General features: G+C 42.8%; 1 protein-coding gene across 9 annotated transcripts in view; it reads left to right on the top strand.

Moving 5' to 3' along the window:
* The window catches only part of ATP2B4 (ATPase plasma membrane Ca2+ transporting 4), a 165,783-nt gene that overhangs the window by 100,008 nt on the left and 50,508 nt on the right, over window positions 1-15,267 (top strand). For all 9 annotated transcript variants that reach the window (XM_081193408.1, XM_081193403.1, XM_081193411.1 and 6 more), the window contains exons 4-6: window positions 10,547-10,804; window positions 11,628-11,753; window positions 12,584-12,709. In XM_081193408.1, the coding sequence (XP_081049534.1) occupies window positions 10,547-10,804; window positions 11,628-11,753; window positions 12,584-12,709 (510 nt within the window). The remainder of the gene's footprint in view (window positions 1-10,546; window positions 10,805-11,627; window positions 11,754-12,583; window positions 12,710-15,267) is intronic.

The raw sequence follows: 15,267 nt of genomic DNA, 5'->3' as shown, positions 1-15,267 counted from the left end.
TCAAGGCATGAAGCCATTCAGCAGGTTCACCACTCCTATCCGGTTGTCACAGCAGTCTGTCCACCTGCTTTTCTTGCCCCTCTGCTCCATTGTGTAAGATTCCACTGGAACAGGAGGCCAGCTGTGTTGAGGTAGGGGAATGCCAAATCTGTGTTGCCCTAGAGCTGCAAACTGGGCACCTTCCCAAGTGGGATATAATCTTCCCACCATGTGGGCCATTGCTTTAGAACAGGGAACCTGTGGCGTTTTGGATGTTGTTGGGCTCCCAACTCCCATTATCCACAGCACAGCCAAAAAATCAGGGATGGTGGGAGCTGGGCCACAGATTCCTCATCTCTGCTTTAGAAACAACGAATGGCTTTAGAAGCAATGAATCCTCATCTCTGTTTTAGAAACAATGAATGGCTCACCTTGTAACATAAAGTAGACCCTTCACATTTCTTAGAACAAGTGACTTGCCTTGTAAGATAAACCAAACCCTTCTCATTTCATAGACTTAATAATCTGTGCTCTCGAGAAATGACTGTTTTGGGTGTTGCTGGGTCCAGATCTTCACTGAGTGTAAATCTATGTTAACTGTTAATCTGTGCTGAATTTTCCCTAGCCGAACATTTAATTTTATATTCTCCCTTCTTTGTTCCCTTATCTGATTGAGAGTTAAAACACAATATAGTCTCTCTCTCTCTCCCCCGCCCCCCCAATTCCCCAGCTGGCAGCCTGGCTGGGTTTTCCTGCCCACTTTCTCGCTTACCCTCTCACAAGTCTCGGCTCCCTAGGCCTTCCCCTCTTAACAGTGCCAACTGCAATGAACAAATAACATACAGCTTGATCTAAAAACTTCTGTCAATTAAAGGAGCTACTCCTAATCACTTCCAAACATTCTCAAAGGAGAGCTCCGTCCTTTGGCCTGGCCAAGTCCCAGCAATTGAATAATTCAGTTTTAGCAATGAAATTCAGTGTAGTTGGCTTTAGATGCAGGATCTCCCCACCCCCCACCGCCGCCGCCCTAAAATTTCCTGTTTATAATATTGTACAATATTTCAGAATCCTAGTAAACATGCTAGATGGTACTTCATTGATGCTATAGCAATTTCTGCCTAAGCAGTAATATTACCCAAATGGCATAGAAACAGAAGATGGAATCCTGTTTGTAAGTTCTTTTTGTTATGCTGGTATCCAAATAATTTTATGGACTTGGGTAGAGATCAGTGGCTGAGAAATGGAAACTGTAGTGGAGAAAATGGGGCTGAAATACCACCCCCACCAAATTCTCTCATAAAGGAAAGGAGATATCACTTGTTTCTGTCTTCATTGTTGTCTGTATTGCTGCTGTAAGCTGACAGTTCAAATTGAACCACTTCCCTGACAGTAAGGAGGCTGTGATGGTTGACAGTATTGAACAAGGAAGGAGGGCAGCTGAGTTGAAACACTTGAAAGAACATAAGAGGAGCCTGCTGGATCAGGCCACTCCTCTAGCCTAGCATCTTGTTCTCACAGTGGCCAACCAGAAGCCTGTGGAAAACCTATAAGCTTCTCTGCCCACCTGCGATTCTCAGCAGCTGGTACTCAAAAGCATGCTGCATCTGAGAGTGGAGGTAGAGCAATAGCCATCATGGCTAGGAGCTGTTGATGGGCCTGCCCTCCATGAATTTATCTCATCTCAGACTTTCCCTCCCTCCCAGGAGATACAGCCCAAGAATAGTTTTGAGCACAAGAGAAGAGACACTGTTCTGGTCAGTCTGATATGTAATTAGTCAATTCTCGAGCAGAGTATTTCTCATTCACAGAGATAAGGGAAGGTGGGAAGAAAGCCATTAAATGTACTTGTTGGTGTTCACTCATACTGTGTCCAAAATTAAGAGCATGTAAGAAAAAACAAATTATTCTTACTTGGAATAATTTTGTAACAGCATTAGCAAAGATGTTTTAAAAGCATAGGAAGGGTGATAAATACATTGGGATTAGGTGAGTGCTGACCACTGACTCTAAAACAGCCTTCACCAACCAGGTGCCCTCCAGATATTTTAGACCACAACTCCCAACAACCCCAGCCCTAAACTATGCCTTAGTAGCCTCTGGTTAGGAAATAACTGAGCCATGACTTACTGATTTTGACTAGCTTGTGATGACTCTTCTTGCTAACCTGTGGGTTGGTACCATTATCCAATGGTATTTACTGCACTATCAGCATCTTGACCTAGCCTTCCTCACAGTGGCTATTTCCTACAAAACCCATCAGTTAAGAATTCCACGTTGAGTAAGACCAATGATTAATTCAATCCAGTGTCCTGTGACTGACAGAGACTAGATGGAATGCGGGAAAGAGCTTGAGGTTTAAGGGAGTGGGGAGTTTGTATACTTTTACTGTCATGGTAGCAGCCAACAATCTTCTTGTCATGCACTTGTTCTGCTTCTCCTGTCTAGATCTTATCTAGCCCTTGAATGATATTCCTACTCTGGAACTTTTATCTTTGGAGATACTCTAAAGCTTTGATGATCACCTTGGCACTTTGGGGGTCCTTTATTTTTATTTTTCATCTGTTTCATCTGTTATTCTAAAAGCCTCCACAAATCCTGTGAACAAGAGTTTTATAGATTAACAGTGCATTACATAAAAACAATTCTTCATGAAAGCTGGTAGTGGCTGATTTCATTGAGTTGCTCCCTACTTGTTTTCTTGGGAAATCTAATGATGGGATGGATCTCCATCTGTGCAAGATACCATCATAGAGACCAGACAAAAATTCAAGTTCCTCATTCACTTTTCCTGCCCTTTCCTTGTGGATGTTACATAGTCTTACTTTCATCCGTGATGCCATCCCTCAAAGGACAAGTACTGTTAAGACTTTAAGGGATTTCCTCATAATGGAAATTATCCTTGGCATTGATATTTTTTGTTCCCTGTTCTCAACAGTTTGCTCCCCTCCAGCTCTATTCTGTCTTCTTTTTGTGTGTGATATAATAGAACAGCTCATGGAATCAAGTTGTGCACACAGCAGCAATGATTTTTGATATGGGCATTGTTAGCTTTTTCTTGTGTTGTTCTCTCCCCACATCCTTTCTTTTCCCCTTAATAGTTTCTAACCTCTTGGCTTACCTTCATAGCTACAGTGATGCATTGTTTATTTCAGCAATGAAAAATGACTCCAAAATCTGTTTTCTGAGTGGTGATTTAGAGCTCGACATTCTATGCTTACATTAAATAGTCGTTTCCAGTGAGCATTACTTTGCACTCATTGCACTGAATTTCATTTGGCATTTCACTGCCAAGTCATTTTGGGTTTTTTTGTAAAATCGTTCCATTCAGTCTATCCTTATCATCCTACAGCATCATTTACAATGCCTGCAATGCTAGAAATATGTTCCCCTCACTTGCCAGGTGAGTGTCACAGTTTGTGACATGACTAGACGTGGAGTAGTCATGTCTAGGGCTGGGCCGTGGGCAGACATTTGGAGCGAGTCAGGAACTGGGAGTCCAGACTGAAGAGCAATTGGGATGAGAGAGGGCAAACCAGAAAGCAGGACTGAAGGCCAGAAATTCATAACACACCAGAGCAAAGTTGCACCGAAACAGGAAGCTCTCTTACACTCTTTCCTGTCCAGGAGGAACCAATGGCCACCCTGGGAGGAATCAGTCCAGAAGGTCCTTCACTAAGAAGCTGTAGTGACAGTGATAGGCACAATGTCTCTTCCCTAGAATTTATCCTGCTGCCCATGTTGCTGTTTCTTATTGCCGTGTTCCAGGCCGTGTCCCGGGTCATAATATTTTGAGGAGGTCATCTTGCTTGTCTTGAGTGCAGCAACTTCCACAGGGCCATCACATTAGAAAGCAGGATATTTACTGTAGACACACACCCCATAGTGGTCAAGAACTGTCAAGCAGCTGATCTAACCATTTGTCATTGGTAGTTGCTTAGCAACATAAATTAAGCTGCCCTCTCTCAGCCTGGAAAAATGGTTTGCCCGGGAGGGAAGAAGACAAGGGAGAAGGGCAGTGATGAGGAAGTATTAGGAGTTGGGTAATAGCATGGGGAGATTCCAGAAGATCCATGGTATTTCCAGGTCCAAAGCTCAGTCCTGGAGAACTTCCATTTATGCTTGGCTATCCCAGATTATAGCCTGATTCACTAAGACAGACAGACACCGCACACATCTCTTGCAATTATTGTCCATGGATCCAGATTATTTCTCCTGCCCTCAGTTCTTCATCTTTTCATGTGCTGTCTTCCTTCTCCTGTCCTTATCTAGCTCCAGGAAGCTGTGCCTTGAAGGATATTCCTACTTGCCCTTCCTTGAAAACCATTTTTCTTTGGAGCTGCTCAAAAGCTTTGGTGTTCACCTGGGCACTTGAGGAGTCTTCCAGTGATTTCCATCTTGTCAAATGTGTCTTAGTTTCTCCTTGAGTCTTTTATCTCTTAGAGCCTGAGTGCTGGCTTAAGTTCCTCTCTGGGCCCGTATCCTGTTCAGCACTTGGTTGGTGTTCCCTTTGACAAGTGGCCCTGTGTCCTGAATCCTGGCCCCTGTGTATTTTTACAGGCCTTAGTCCTCGCCTAAGGCATATTTTGAGTCTTGATCTTAAATGTGCTTTTAGCAGGGCTGTGCAGGAGCTGTTTTTAATGTGGCTGCTCTATAAGGTCATCCCGTGGGTGGACTATACCAATTCTCTTCTGACTACTACAATTTTCACTGATTTTTCTGGGACTAAAGTGACTCACTGTCCTACAGTTCCACAAACAACTTTATAGCCTTTAAGACACACACATAGAATGCAGCATTACAATGGCTGCCTTCTATACCTCTGCCACATAAACTGATTTTATACAGTTAGCAGTTTTTGTAATGTCATTGTTCTGATCTCTGGTACTTTTAAGTGAATACCATCTGTTCTGTGTGACTTATTGCTGTCTAGCTTATCAATTTGCTCTTAAATGTCTCTTATTGAAAGATCAATTTGTGACAGCGCTTTAGATTTATTGCCGAAAATGTGCCACTTTTTCAGCTGTACTTCTTAATTTAGGGCCTTCTATCCAGTGATCTCTGAGCCCTAAGGCATTCCAAAGCCCCTCAGTAAAGTAGCTGATTGTGCCCTGTTATTAAAATTGAATTAGGGAAATGTTAAATTATATATTAACATATCTTATATGGGATCTAAAAATTAATTCCAGAGAGAATAAAGAGACATATTTTATTGGCATATGGATATAGGGGAAGGGAATGAAAATGCTTTTTCTGTTAAGTCTCTCATAAGTTGTTAAATCCCTTATATCCCTGCCTGATCACTGAGGACTTCAGGTGAGTCTGTCTTAGTTGTTCCTGTGGCTCAGGTACATGACTCGTACCCACTAGGAGCCATGCATTTAGTAATGTGGGCTCTATTTTATGGAACTGCCTTCCAGCTGAGGTCAAACAGGCCACTCTCTGCTTAACTTCCAGAGCCTAATGGTTTTTAAATCATCATCATCCAAGCAGGCATTTTTATTGACGTCTGATCTTATAGTTTTAACTGATTTTTATTTTTTGCATTGCATCTTTGTAAGCCATTTAGAGACTATTGCCATTAAGGGATATATAAATTGTTTGAATAAATGAATATATAATAAATTCACAGAACATCCATTAACTCATTCTTCTCCAACTTGGAACCTACCAGAAGTTATTTGTCATATTCGCATGTCTTGGTCTTAACCTGCCTGCAGTCTCCCACCATTCTTGGCCATGCAGATAGGGGTTGATGGGAGTTGTAGTTTAAATACCTAAAGGGCACCAGCTGAGAGAAGTCTACTCTAGATTGCTCCCACAAATCACTCCCATGACTTCATGTGGGAGGGGATTGTACATTCCATCTGTTCGCCACTCTCAAATTCATGGGATAACCAATGCTCCAGTAGATTTGAGTATGATCATTTCTCCCACAATGCTTTTAGACATGAGATTTGCTATGGGAGAGGTTGCTGTTTATTCCATGCTTCAGCACATGCACATAATTTGGTACTGGACCTAGAATTCATTTTTTCTTTTTTTTAAATAAAAGCTTATTTTTTTTAGATTTTATGACTGTGTAAATAGGCTTGAATGAAAGTATGTGGGCAGTGCCTAATGAAACTTCAGATGTGTAGGATTTGAATGAGCAAGTGGCAGGGCTTCAGTGAATTGCAGATTTCTTTGCTTCTAATGACCAGCACAAGAAGATTAAATAACACAAAGAAGCAACTATGTGCATATTTGTTGAACTTACATATATGCACCCATATGAAGAGGTGGTAGCATTCTGCTCCTCTGGATACAAAATTTAGCACAGGATTTCTCTCTCTCTGAAGATTTACATATTTTTTTACTTTCTTTAATATGTCTGCTGTGCCTTCAGCAATATACTCTCAGGGCAGCAAACAGGTAATTAAAACCATATCAAAACAACATACCAAACATATTAAGATAGCAGAGGCATGATTAAAACACACAAGAGTATCATGGAGGCAGAATAAAGCCAATTTAGATCGCAATTCAATTGAATTTATCTTTACCTGGCACCATGAAGACATAGGAGTGGTTGCCAAGTGAGTCTCCCTGGGGTGGGAGGGCTAGGTGCTTCAGCCAAGAAGGCTTCCACCTAATTTCCACCAAGACATCCACCTAATTTCAGAGAGTAGAAGCACCTTGCCCCTGGTCCCTGATGATGGCTTCAGTATATGGGCAGGTTCACAAGGAAGAAGGTTGCTCATCACTACTGCTGTGAAGGGCCACTGGGCTTAGTTAGCATCCATTTAGACTCACCTGGAAGTAGGTTTCTCTGAATGCAATGGAGATATCTCCTAAATAGATGTGTATGGAACCACACTGATAAGCTGTAGTTGAATTGCTGCTTTCCTCAACTGCACTAATATGGTTGGTCAATTACTACTGATGTGAAGTGGCATGTAAGTGGCCTGCATGTAAGCTCTAACAGAATTGTCACAGGCTCTGCTGTTGCATTCTGTTCCATTTAACTCCACCATTGACATTACTTGAGCCATTCGTGAGCGCTTATGCCACAGTGAAATTTGTTCATCTTTAACGTGCAACAGACATCTTCACTCCTGTGGAAATTATCATGTAATATGCCCCACTAAGTGGGATGGGACCAAGAACCCCACAAGTTTAAGTGGTTCTTCTGCTGCAAGATTATGACCACCATTCACATTCCACACAAATAAAATCTGAAAACTAGATGTAGCCCACAGCTCACTGCGAATTTGCAGTGTGGCCCTTGCTGCTCAGCAAGCTGCTCTTTTTATAGAGCTTACGGTACCTTTACCAGCTAATGTGTTTATAATTGCGTCAGCTACAGCCTGCTGTGTGGACGAACCTCCATGGACATTTCAAAAAGCTTTACGCTAAGCCTTTAGCAACATCCATCAGGCTCATGGATAAAAGCAAGTTGATCAGAGGACGTCTTTTTGTTGTCTAGAAAGATATTATCTCTGCAGTTTGGGGAATATAGTAATAATTCTCTCCTCTTCTGCATGCTGCATGGTTTCCAGTAAAGATTAGTCCAGTTTTCCTCCTTACATAACAATGGAGAAGCAAAAGGGCTGCATATCAACAGAGCTCTGATGAACAAAGGTTTTCAGATGGTGGCCTGCAAGCTCTATTCAGGTGGCCTGCAGAAAGGTTACAGAACAGTGACAGGTATTTTGACTAGCTCTCATCTGTTTTGTTTTCTGAAAACTGAGATCAAGGCCATTTTGATGTATGTGTTTCTAACAGACTAACAAGACCCTGGCTAAGGGCCTACTATTTTTACAATACAGTGTGGTCTATATAAATAATTTTATAAATAAATAAAATTTAAATATTTCCCCTAAAAATTTGCTAGCTAAAGCAGGCTGTTCTTAGCAGCCCGGTCTAAGTCCTGTGATTTTTAAAATGCAGTGCTGGTTTTGATAATGTCAGCACTAAAGAAAACAGTGAGATCAGAAGCTCTGTGTGTGTGCATGTACGTACGTACGTACATACGTACGTACGTACATGAAATATTGCTGTGGGCCATTTTGTGATGATGCCAGATTGCAGGAGTAGAGGCTTCATACATTTCATAGTATTCTTCCTTAATCCTCCCCTTGAAAGTTCCCAAGATTCCAAATTCTGTGCTACATTCCACGTTCTGTTCTTGCATGTTGAACCTGCAGGGAGTCAAATTTCACACAACCATGATTATAGTCAGGCTCTTTTCTCAGATGGCATTATTTTTAGGTGGCTCCTGTGCACAATAAACACACTCAAAATTAATTCTGTTTAATTAGCGAAAGCCATTGTAAACAGTGCCACCTGAAAGTAGTTTTGGGTAGTGACGCTCCAGAGGTGCAATTCCCTTCCCAGACAAATTCACCTGTCACCATCATCAATTTCTTTTATATGTCAGCAAACACTGTCCTCTTCACCCATTTTTGTTATCGTCTGGTGTTACAGCTGTTGCATTTGGGCTGAGCTGGGTTAGGCTATTGTTTTTATATAGTTTGAAGGGTTTTATATTGCAATTTTAAGTGTAAGCTGCTATGAGTGCTACTTTAAGTGGAAAGGAGTAAAACAACAACTAAATAAATAAAATATTCCCAGATTTTTCCAGTGTAGTTGCAGACGTATACACAGTGTAATTGCTGTGAGCCATATTTGGGCTTGGGGGAAAAAATCTTTCCCAAACTGGATTAGCTGGTGGCCCTGGGGAGGTTTCTGCCCCACCCTATAACATCTGGGTACTTGCCTGAATTATCTAGAGCCGTCCACTTTGCAGGCACCTGCTGTCATCTTTTGGCACTGCTTCTGACATATGGGTAACTTGATTTTATTGTTATTTGTATCTCACCCATCTTAGGGTCGCTTCCAACATGGTAGAATACACATAAAACAGTAATAAACATAAAAGCATTAGATAAACCAGCTGAAACCTGAGTCCTAAGGGATATTAAAAAACCTTGTCTAAACAAGAATGGCTCTCATCCTGCATCCCAAAAGAAGCAGGGCGGGTTGCTAACAAGTATGTTAGGAAGCTTCAAAGAACCACAACCACTTCTGGTTCTGCCTTGCAGGCAGATGCTAAACCTGATAGCTCAGTAGTGCCTTCCAACTTTAAGTTCCCAGGGGCTGGCTCATGCTTGCGTATTCATTACTTGGTGATAGCAACATCAAGTGATCCGCTCCTACAAACAGGTAATCATTAATGATAGAGTCTTCACATCTGAAGTGATTGCAAACACAGAGGGCTGGATTTAAGCAATATGGTGGGCTAGTGGAAGCCAGCACAGAGATTCCTGGTAGCACAAGAGGGTGTCCCTCCCAGACAGCCCACACCTCTCCCAAATCTGCTGTAAGGGGGTCAGGAGAACCCCTAGAACAGTGTGGGTGGGTGTGGTATGGGGAGATCACCGCACTGGCCAAGCAGAAATGCTTGTGCTGGTGGCACAATTGTATCAACATGACACTGAATTCCACCAAAGGTTTTCATCTGAGACCCTTCACATATTTTCAGCTGCATGGAAATTACAGTCTTCATGATCTAGGATACTAGGCACAGTTGTTTACTGCTTCCCTAAGATGGGAAGGATGGAGAGGAAAGAAGTTAAGGTGTGTATGGGAGATGCCTTTTGGGTTTGGGGGGGTCAGAGAGAACCATTGTGGTATCTTCTGACAGTTTGCTTTGGTTTGTGGACTTTTCCTTGTTTCCCCTGAATTTGGGGGTGGGACAGCTTTGTGGGGTAACAAGTCAAACCAAGAGAGGAAACCATTTTTCCTAATGGTTTTGTATGGGTATGAGCTTTCAGAGACGGAGTAATGTTGAACCTGTGAGCCAAGGTGGTTTGGAATAGCTGAGTAAAGGGCAATAAATAGGGCCAGAATGACAGTGGGGAAAGAGCAAGCGGTACTTTTGTTATTTTATGTTTCTTAAATGTCCTTGGTCAGTGTCATCAAGACATTTAATGCCTTGTGAATGGGCTGTCCCTGAACATGTCTCCTTCAATGAATAGGAGTTTTCCATCAACTGTGCACAGACTTTCCTTGCCACTGTCCAGCTACAAGGCTCCAGGCCCAATCTTAACACATTTTTCCTCAGAAGTAAGTCCTGCTGTCTCCAGCAGGATTCACTTTTGGTCAGTGTGTAGAGGGTTTTAGACTTATGCTTTTGAAAATGTGTTAATATGCTATGTAGTGACCTTTATTATGTGGATAAAAATAACTCCTCCCTTTTCGACCCTTTGTCATTCTGAGCTTCTAGTGCAATGTGCCTTCCTCTGCTTTCAAAGGGACTCACCAAGGCCACTCGTTACAAAAAAAAAAACCCAGGCTAGTTCCTTCCTTATTTTGTATTAATGGTTTGGAGAACATTATTACTTCCTTCGTCTCACTACTTGCTCATCATAATATGGGCAGGTAGCAAGTATTATGCTAGTGTCACAAACAACAATTCTGTTTTATGGTTTTTGTGAAGGGCAACTGGCAGATAGTGGCTGTAAAAGTAAGTTTGTTACTGAAAACATTCTCTCTCTCTCTCTCTCTCTCTGTCATCCCATGGCAGTGTGTGGGCAAGCAGCAGCTGGTGCAGAGGATGAAGGTGAGGCTCAAGCTGGATGGATTGAAGGGGCAGCCATCCTCTTCTCGGTCTTTATTGTGGTGCTGGTCACGGCCTTCAATGACTGGAGCAAAGAGAAGCAGTTCCGGGGCCTCCAGAGTCGGATCGAACAGGAACAGAAGTTCACGGTCATCCGGAAGGGGCAGGTTATCCAAATCCCCGTGGCTGAGATTGTGGTGGGGGATATTGCTCAGATCAAGTATGGTGAGTGAAATACGGTAACTGGCCGTACAATCTGCTCCTTCTTTCCATATGTCACGGTGTTTTTGTCATTCGTTATTATCCCTGAGCTATGTGAATGTTCTGCACTGGCAGTGGAAATGTCTCTTATCCATCAGAGAACTTCATTCCCGAGGATAGAGGTGGGTGTGATGGGCCTGAAAGTTATGAGAGCAGCTGGGGCAGTGTTGTGTTGGTATGGTGTAGGAGGTGAAAAATGATGTGGGAAGATATTATGGGCAAACGGCAGGGATGGGGAATCTAACAGTAAGTTAAGGAGAAAGAGAGCTAATGGATTTTTGGTGTATTGTAGAGTTGGTCAGAGAAATGCCCATCTTCCAATAATACACCAAAAAAGCCCTCTTTCTCCTTAACTCTCCCTGCTATTTCTGGCCAACAGAGTTGGAAGATGGGCATTTCTAGAAAGAAGTGAGGAGGGGAACGGCTGTGTAGTATGAAGAACCCAGCACTGAGGTCACTCATGGGTATTCAGTAGTTGTGCAAATAAGATTTCTGAGCCAAAAAATAAGGTTGAAGATGAAAACATCAGATTCCTTCAGATTCATATTAATGCATCCCAGTTATTAGCCTGCCTGAAAACCCGCATACTGTCTATATCTGTTCTGAACTTTCTTTCCTGCAAGCATCACACCAACCCCATAACCTGTCTTTCTGTAGAAATGTTTAGTGTTTCTCCCCTTTCAAGATTCTAAATGGATCTCAGAAATTAGTGAAAATGGAGTCGCTTCAGGTTTGGTGGAGAATAGCTGAAAACTCTTGAGAGTATGTTGATTTTTGCTTCTTCCAGGTGATTTGTTGCCAGCAGACGGGATCCTGATCCAAGGCAATGATCTGAAAATTGATGAGAGCTCTCTGACTGGGGAGTCAGACCAAGTGAAGAAATCTCTGGATAAAGACCCCATGCTGCTTTCTGGTAAGTCTGTCATGATTGCCAACTCAGATCCTGGTATACATTAGGGACAATAAGTTGAACTGCAGCCCATTTGGTGTTGTGTTCGAATTCTTTTTATCCTGGGGGCATCTGCTTGTAATTATAGCCATGCCCTGCCGGCCATCCTTAGTGGAGATTCCATAAGCTTTTCTGTGGTAGAGAAGTTATGTTGTGATGCTCTAGGATGTTATAGACAGGATTATCCTTTTTCACTGTGAGCAATGAGGTGCTATGTTGACAGGCCTAAAGATTGATCCTCTGCTGGAGGAGCATGCACACTTTGAACTGCCAGCATAACAGGCTTCTTCCTCCTGTTTCATTCTCAGTAAGCACATGGTGATGTGTGCTGGAGTATGACGCTCCATTCGTAGCCCAACAAAATCATTCACTCTGCATAACATCCCTGATGCCTTTCTTCTGCATGGGAATCTATGGAAGGAAAAAACAAGGGTAGCTCAGGAACTGAGTTGCCCTTATCCAGCTATCTGTTGTGGGCATGTGGGCTCTCATTAGCTCATGGATTTCACATCTGAAAGAGCTTCCCCATTCCTTCTTAGCAGAGAGGCCAACTCTGTGCATGCACTTATTTGCGTATGCTTTTCTGCTCCTTTCATTGAAATGAATGGAGAAGCCAGTGCACACATGAAATGAATGGTGAAGCCAGCGCACACATGAAGCTCTGGAAATCGCAAGTGAGCCTAGAAATGAGGCTCCATCTTCTATTTTTCTCTGCACTTTCTCGCAGAATTCATTGTGCTTTCTCCATTCCTCCTGGTTGCCTTTCTCCACATTTTGCCTTGTCTTTTCAACAGGGACTCATGTGATGGAGGGCTCTGGTCGAATGATGGTCTCGGCTGTGGGTATCAACTCACAAACTGGAATCATTTTTACGCTACTGGGTGCTGGAGAAGGGGAAGAGGAGAAGAAGGTCAAGAAAGGTAAGAAGATTCTGGAGCCAGGCTTTTGTGGGAAGCATCATCTGAGAGTTCCTTAGGTGTATTGACACTTGGTGGCTGGAGTGGAACACGTGCTCCCCTTTGTGTGAGTGTCTGAACTGAAACCCTGTGAGTTTTAGGAGGAGGAGATGTTGGGAGTTCTGCGTCCAGTGCTGTGAACTCAAGATGTAGCCAGTACAGGCCAATGAAAGAGGCTAGTGAATTTCCAGCAACTTCTTCTTGTTTCCTATTCAGCTGCCGCTCAGTAAAGTTGAAAAGGTGGGGTGGGGTTGGTGGGGACAGGACTCCTTGGGGTCTACTATCCATAACTAGTTTTAGAAACAATACATGGATTTGCTCCACTGAGCTATCTTCTTAAGCTGGCAGAGTTAGCTTTCTTAAAAGGGACACGTGGGAATTTCAACAAAGTGTTGCAGCGTGGAGTGGAACAAATAGGGCAGCAACCAGCCAGCCATGACATTCTCTCAAACATCCAGTTCCACCCCCCCCACGCCAACAGTCAGTATTCCATGGGAATTGAAAATGTGCAGTTTGCACTGGGCTATTTATAAGAAATATTTATATACCACTTTATCATAAAAATATCAAAGCAATTTACAGAATAGAAACAGGAAACATAATATCATAGAATAAAAACATTAACATGTTAAAAACAGGCATCTATAACAGTTGTGGAAGTACTCTTAATCGCCTTGATAGGCCTGGCAGAAAAGAAAAATTTTCAGCAGGTGCTTAAAAGTTGGAAGATGCCTGCTGAATCTCTGTTGGGAGAGCGTTCCACAGGACTAAAAACCTCCAAGTCTGCTGATACCTCACTGTTGTGTGTGGATGGTGCCATTTTGGCTGTATAATGTTAGGCACTTAGAGAATGAATTTACTTAGGATAAAGACAAGTCAATAATCTATCAATGGCTATTTAGTCATGATAGCATTACACCTCTGAATACCCAGTGCTGGAGTTAAGCAATGGGACTGAGGATTGTTGCTTCTGAGCTTCCCAAAAACATACGTCTGAGTTCTCTTTTAGAACTCTTAGTGTGATCAAGTAGAATTTTCCTCATGTTCTCTAAACCCTGAAAGAGAAGTTGACACATCATTGGAATGATCAAAGTCCTCTCCAAACTCCTTGTCCCTAAGACGTTGCCACCAAGTACATATTTCTCCTCTGTTTTTTGTTGCAATCTGAAATTATGAAGCCCCTGCCTTACTGAAGTTGGAATAGAGGGAACAGTAGGATGCATATGTCCTGCCATCATTCATGGATAACTTGACTGGGAGAGGTGTCTTGTGAAAGAATTCTGTTCTTTCTACCAGCAACCTGTGCAGGCTGGTGCCCATGGTCCACTAGAGCAGTATTTTCCAACCTTGGGTCCCTAAACATTTTTGGACTACAATGCTAATTGTCCCTAATAATAATAATAATAATAATAATAATTTATTATTTATACCCCGCCCATCTGGCTGAGTTTCCCCAGCCACTCTGGGCGGCTCCCAATCAGTGTTAAAAACAGTACAGCGTTACATATTAAAAACTTCCCTGAACAGGGCTGCCTTAAGATGTCTTCTGAATGTCAGGTAATTATTTATCTCTTTGACATCTGATGGGAGGGCGTTCCACAGGGCGGGTGCCACTACCGAGAAGGCCCTCTGTCTGGTTCCCTGTAGCCTCACTTCTCGCAATGAGGGAACCGCCAGAAGGCCCTCGCTGCTGGATCTCTGTGTCCGGGCTGAACGATGGGGGTGGAGACGCTCCTTCAGGTATACAGGACCAAGGCCGTTTAGGGCTTTAACCATTGGCTAAGAGTCCAACAGCATCTAGTGGGGAACCAGAGATGGAAGAACACTGCTTGGAGCATGTTATCACTGAAATTAGTAATAAGGAATACATTCTGTAGCATTTTACAAATACGTTTGTTAACTTGTTCATCCCCAGAAAGACCAAAGGATAGCTCAGTTGGCAGAATATGAGACTCTTAATCTCAAGAGTTGGGGGTTCGAGCCCCATGTTGGGCAAAAGATTCCTGCATTGCAGGGAGTTAGACCAGATGACTGTGGGGTATGTCATTCTTAGTCTAATTTTTCAGAAGAATAAACTCAAACTGAATCATAGTAGCTTTGGTCCAGACAGTCCTAACTAACCATTGATTTCATACTCTTAAGCATGATAAGGGCTGGCTCTACACCAGTACTTGAAATGCTAAGCATGATCAGAGCTGGTTTATAGCAAAGCAGTCAATTTGAATCAGAGCAGGTCAGCGTGCATTTGACTATGCTGGCACATAAGCCAATCTAATTCACACCCAATTCTTCACAGTAGGTTTGGTTTCCAAATAAGGCTTTGATGCTTTCTCACTTTCCACCGAAACACGTTGGCATGTCATTTACATGAACAGAACCTGCCCACAGGTCTGACTTGCTCGCTGCAGTTAGCAGAAGTGGCACCTGTACTTTTAACCCTACCCGGCGAGCCAGCATCCTCCCCACTGAAACAATACTAATGGACAGCCAGTGTTGGAAGCATTAAACAGACTGGGACAGAG

This window comes from Podarcis bocagei (genome assembly GCF_964188305.1).
Source record: "Podarcis bocagei genome assembly, chromosome: 5".
Taxonomy (NCBI): Eukaryota; Metazoa; Chordata; class Lepidosauria; order Squamata; family Lacertidae; genus Podarcis; species Podarcis bocagei.
The sequence above is the reverse complement of the archived record's forward strand: the minus strand, read 5'-3'. Positions and strand labels throughout refer to the sequence as shown.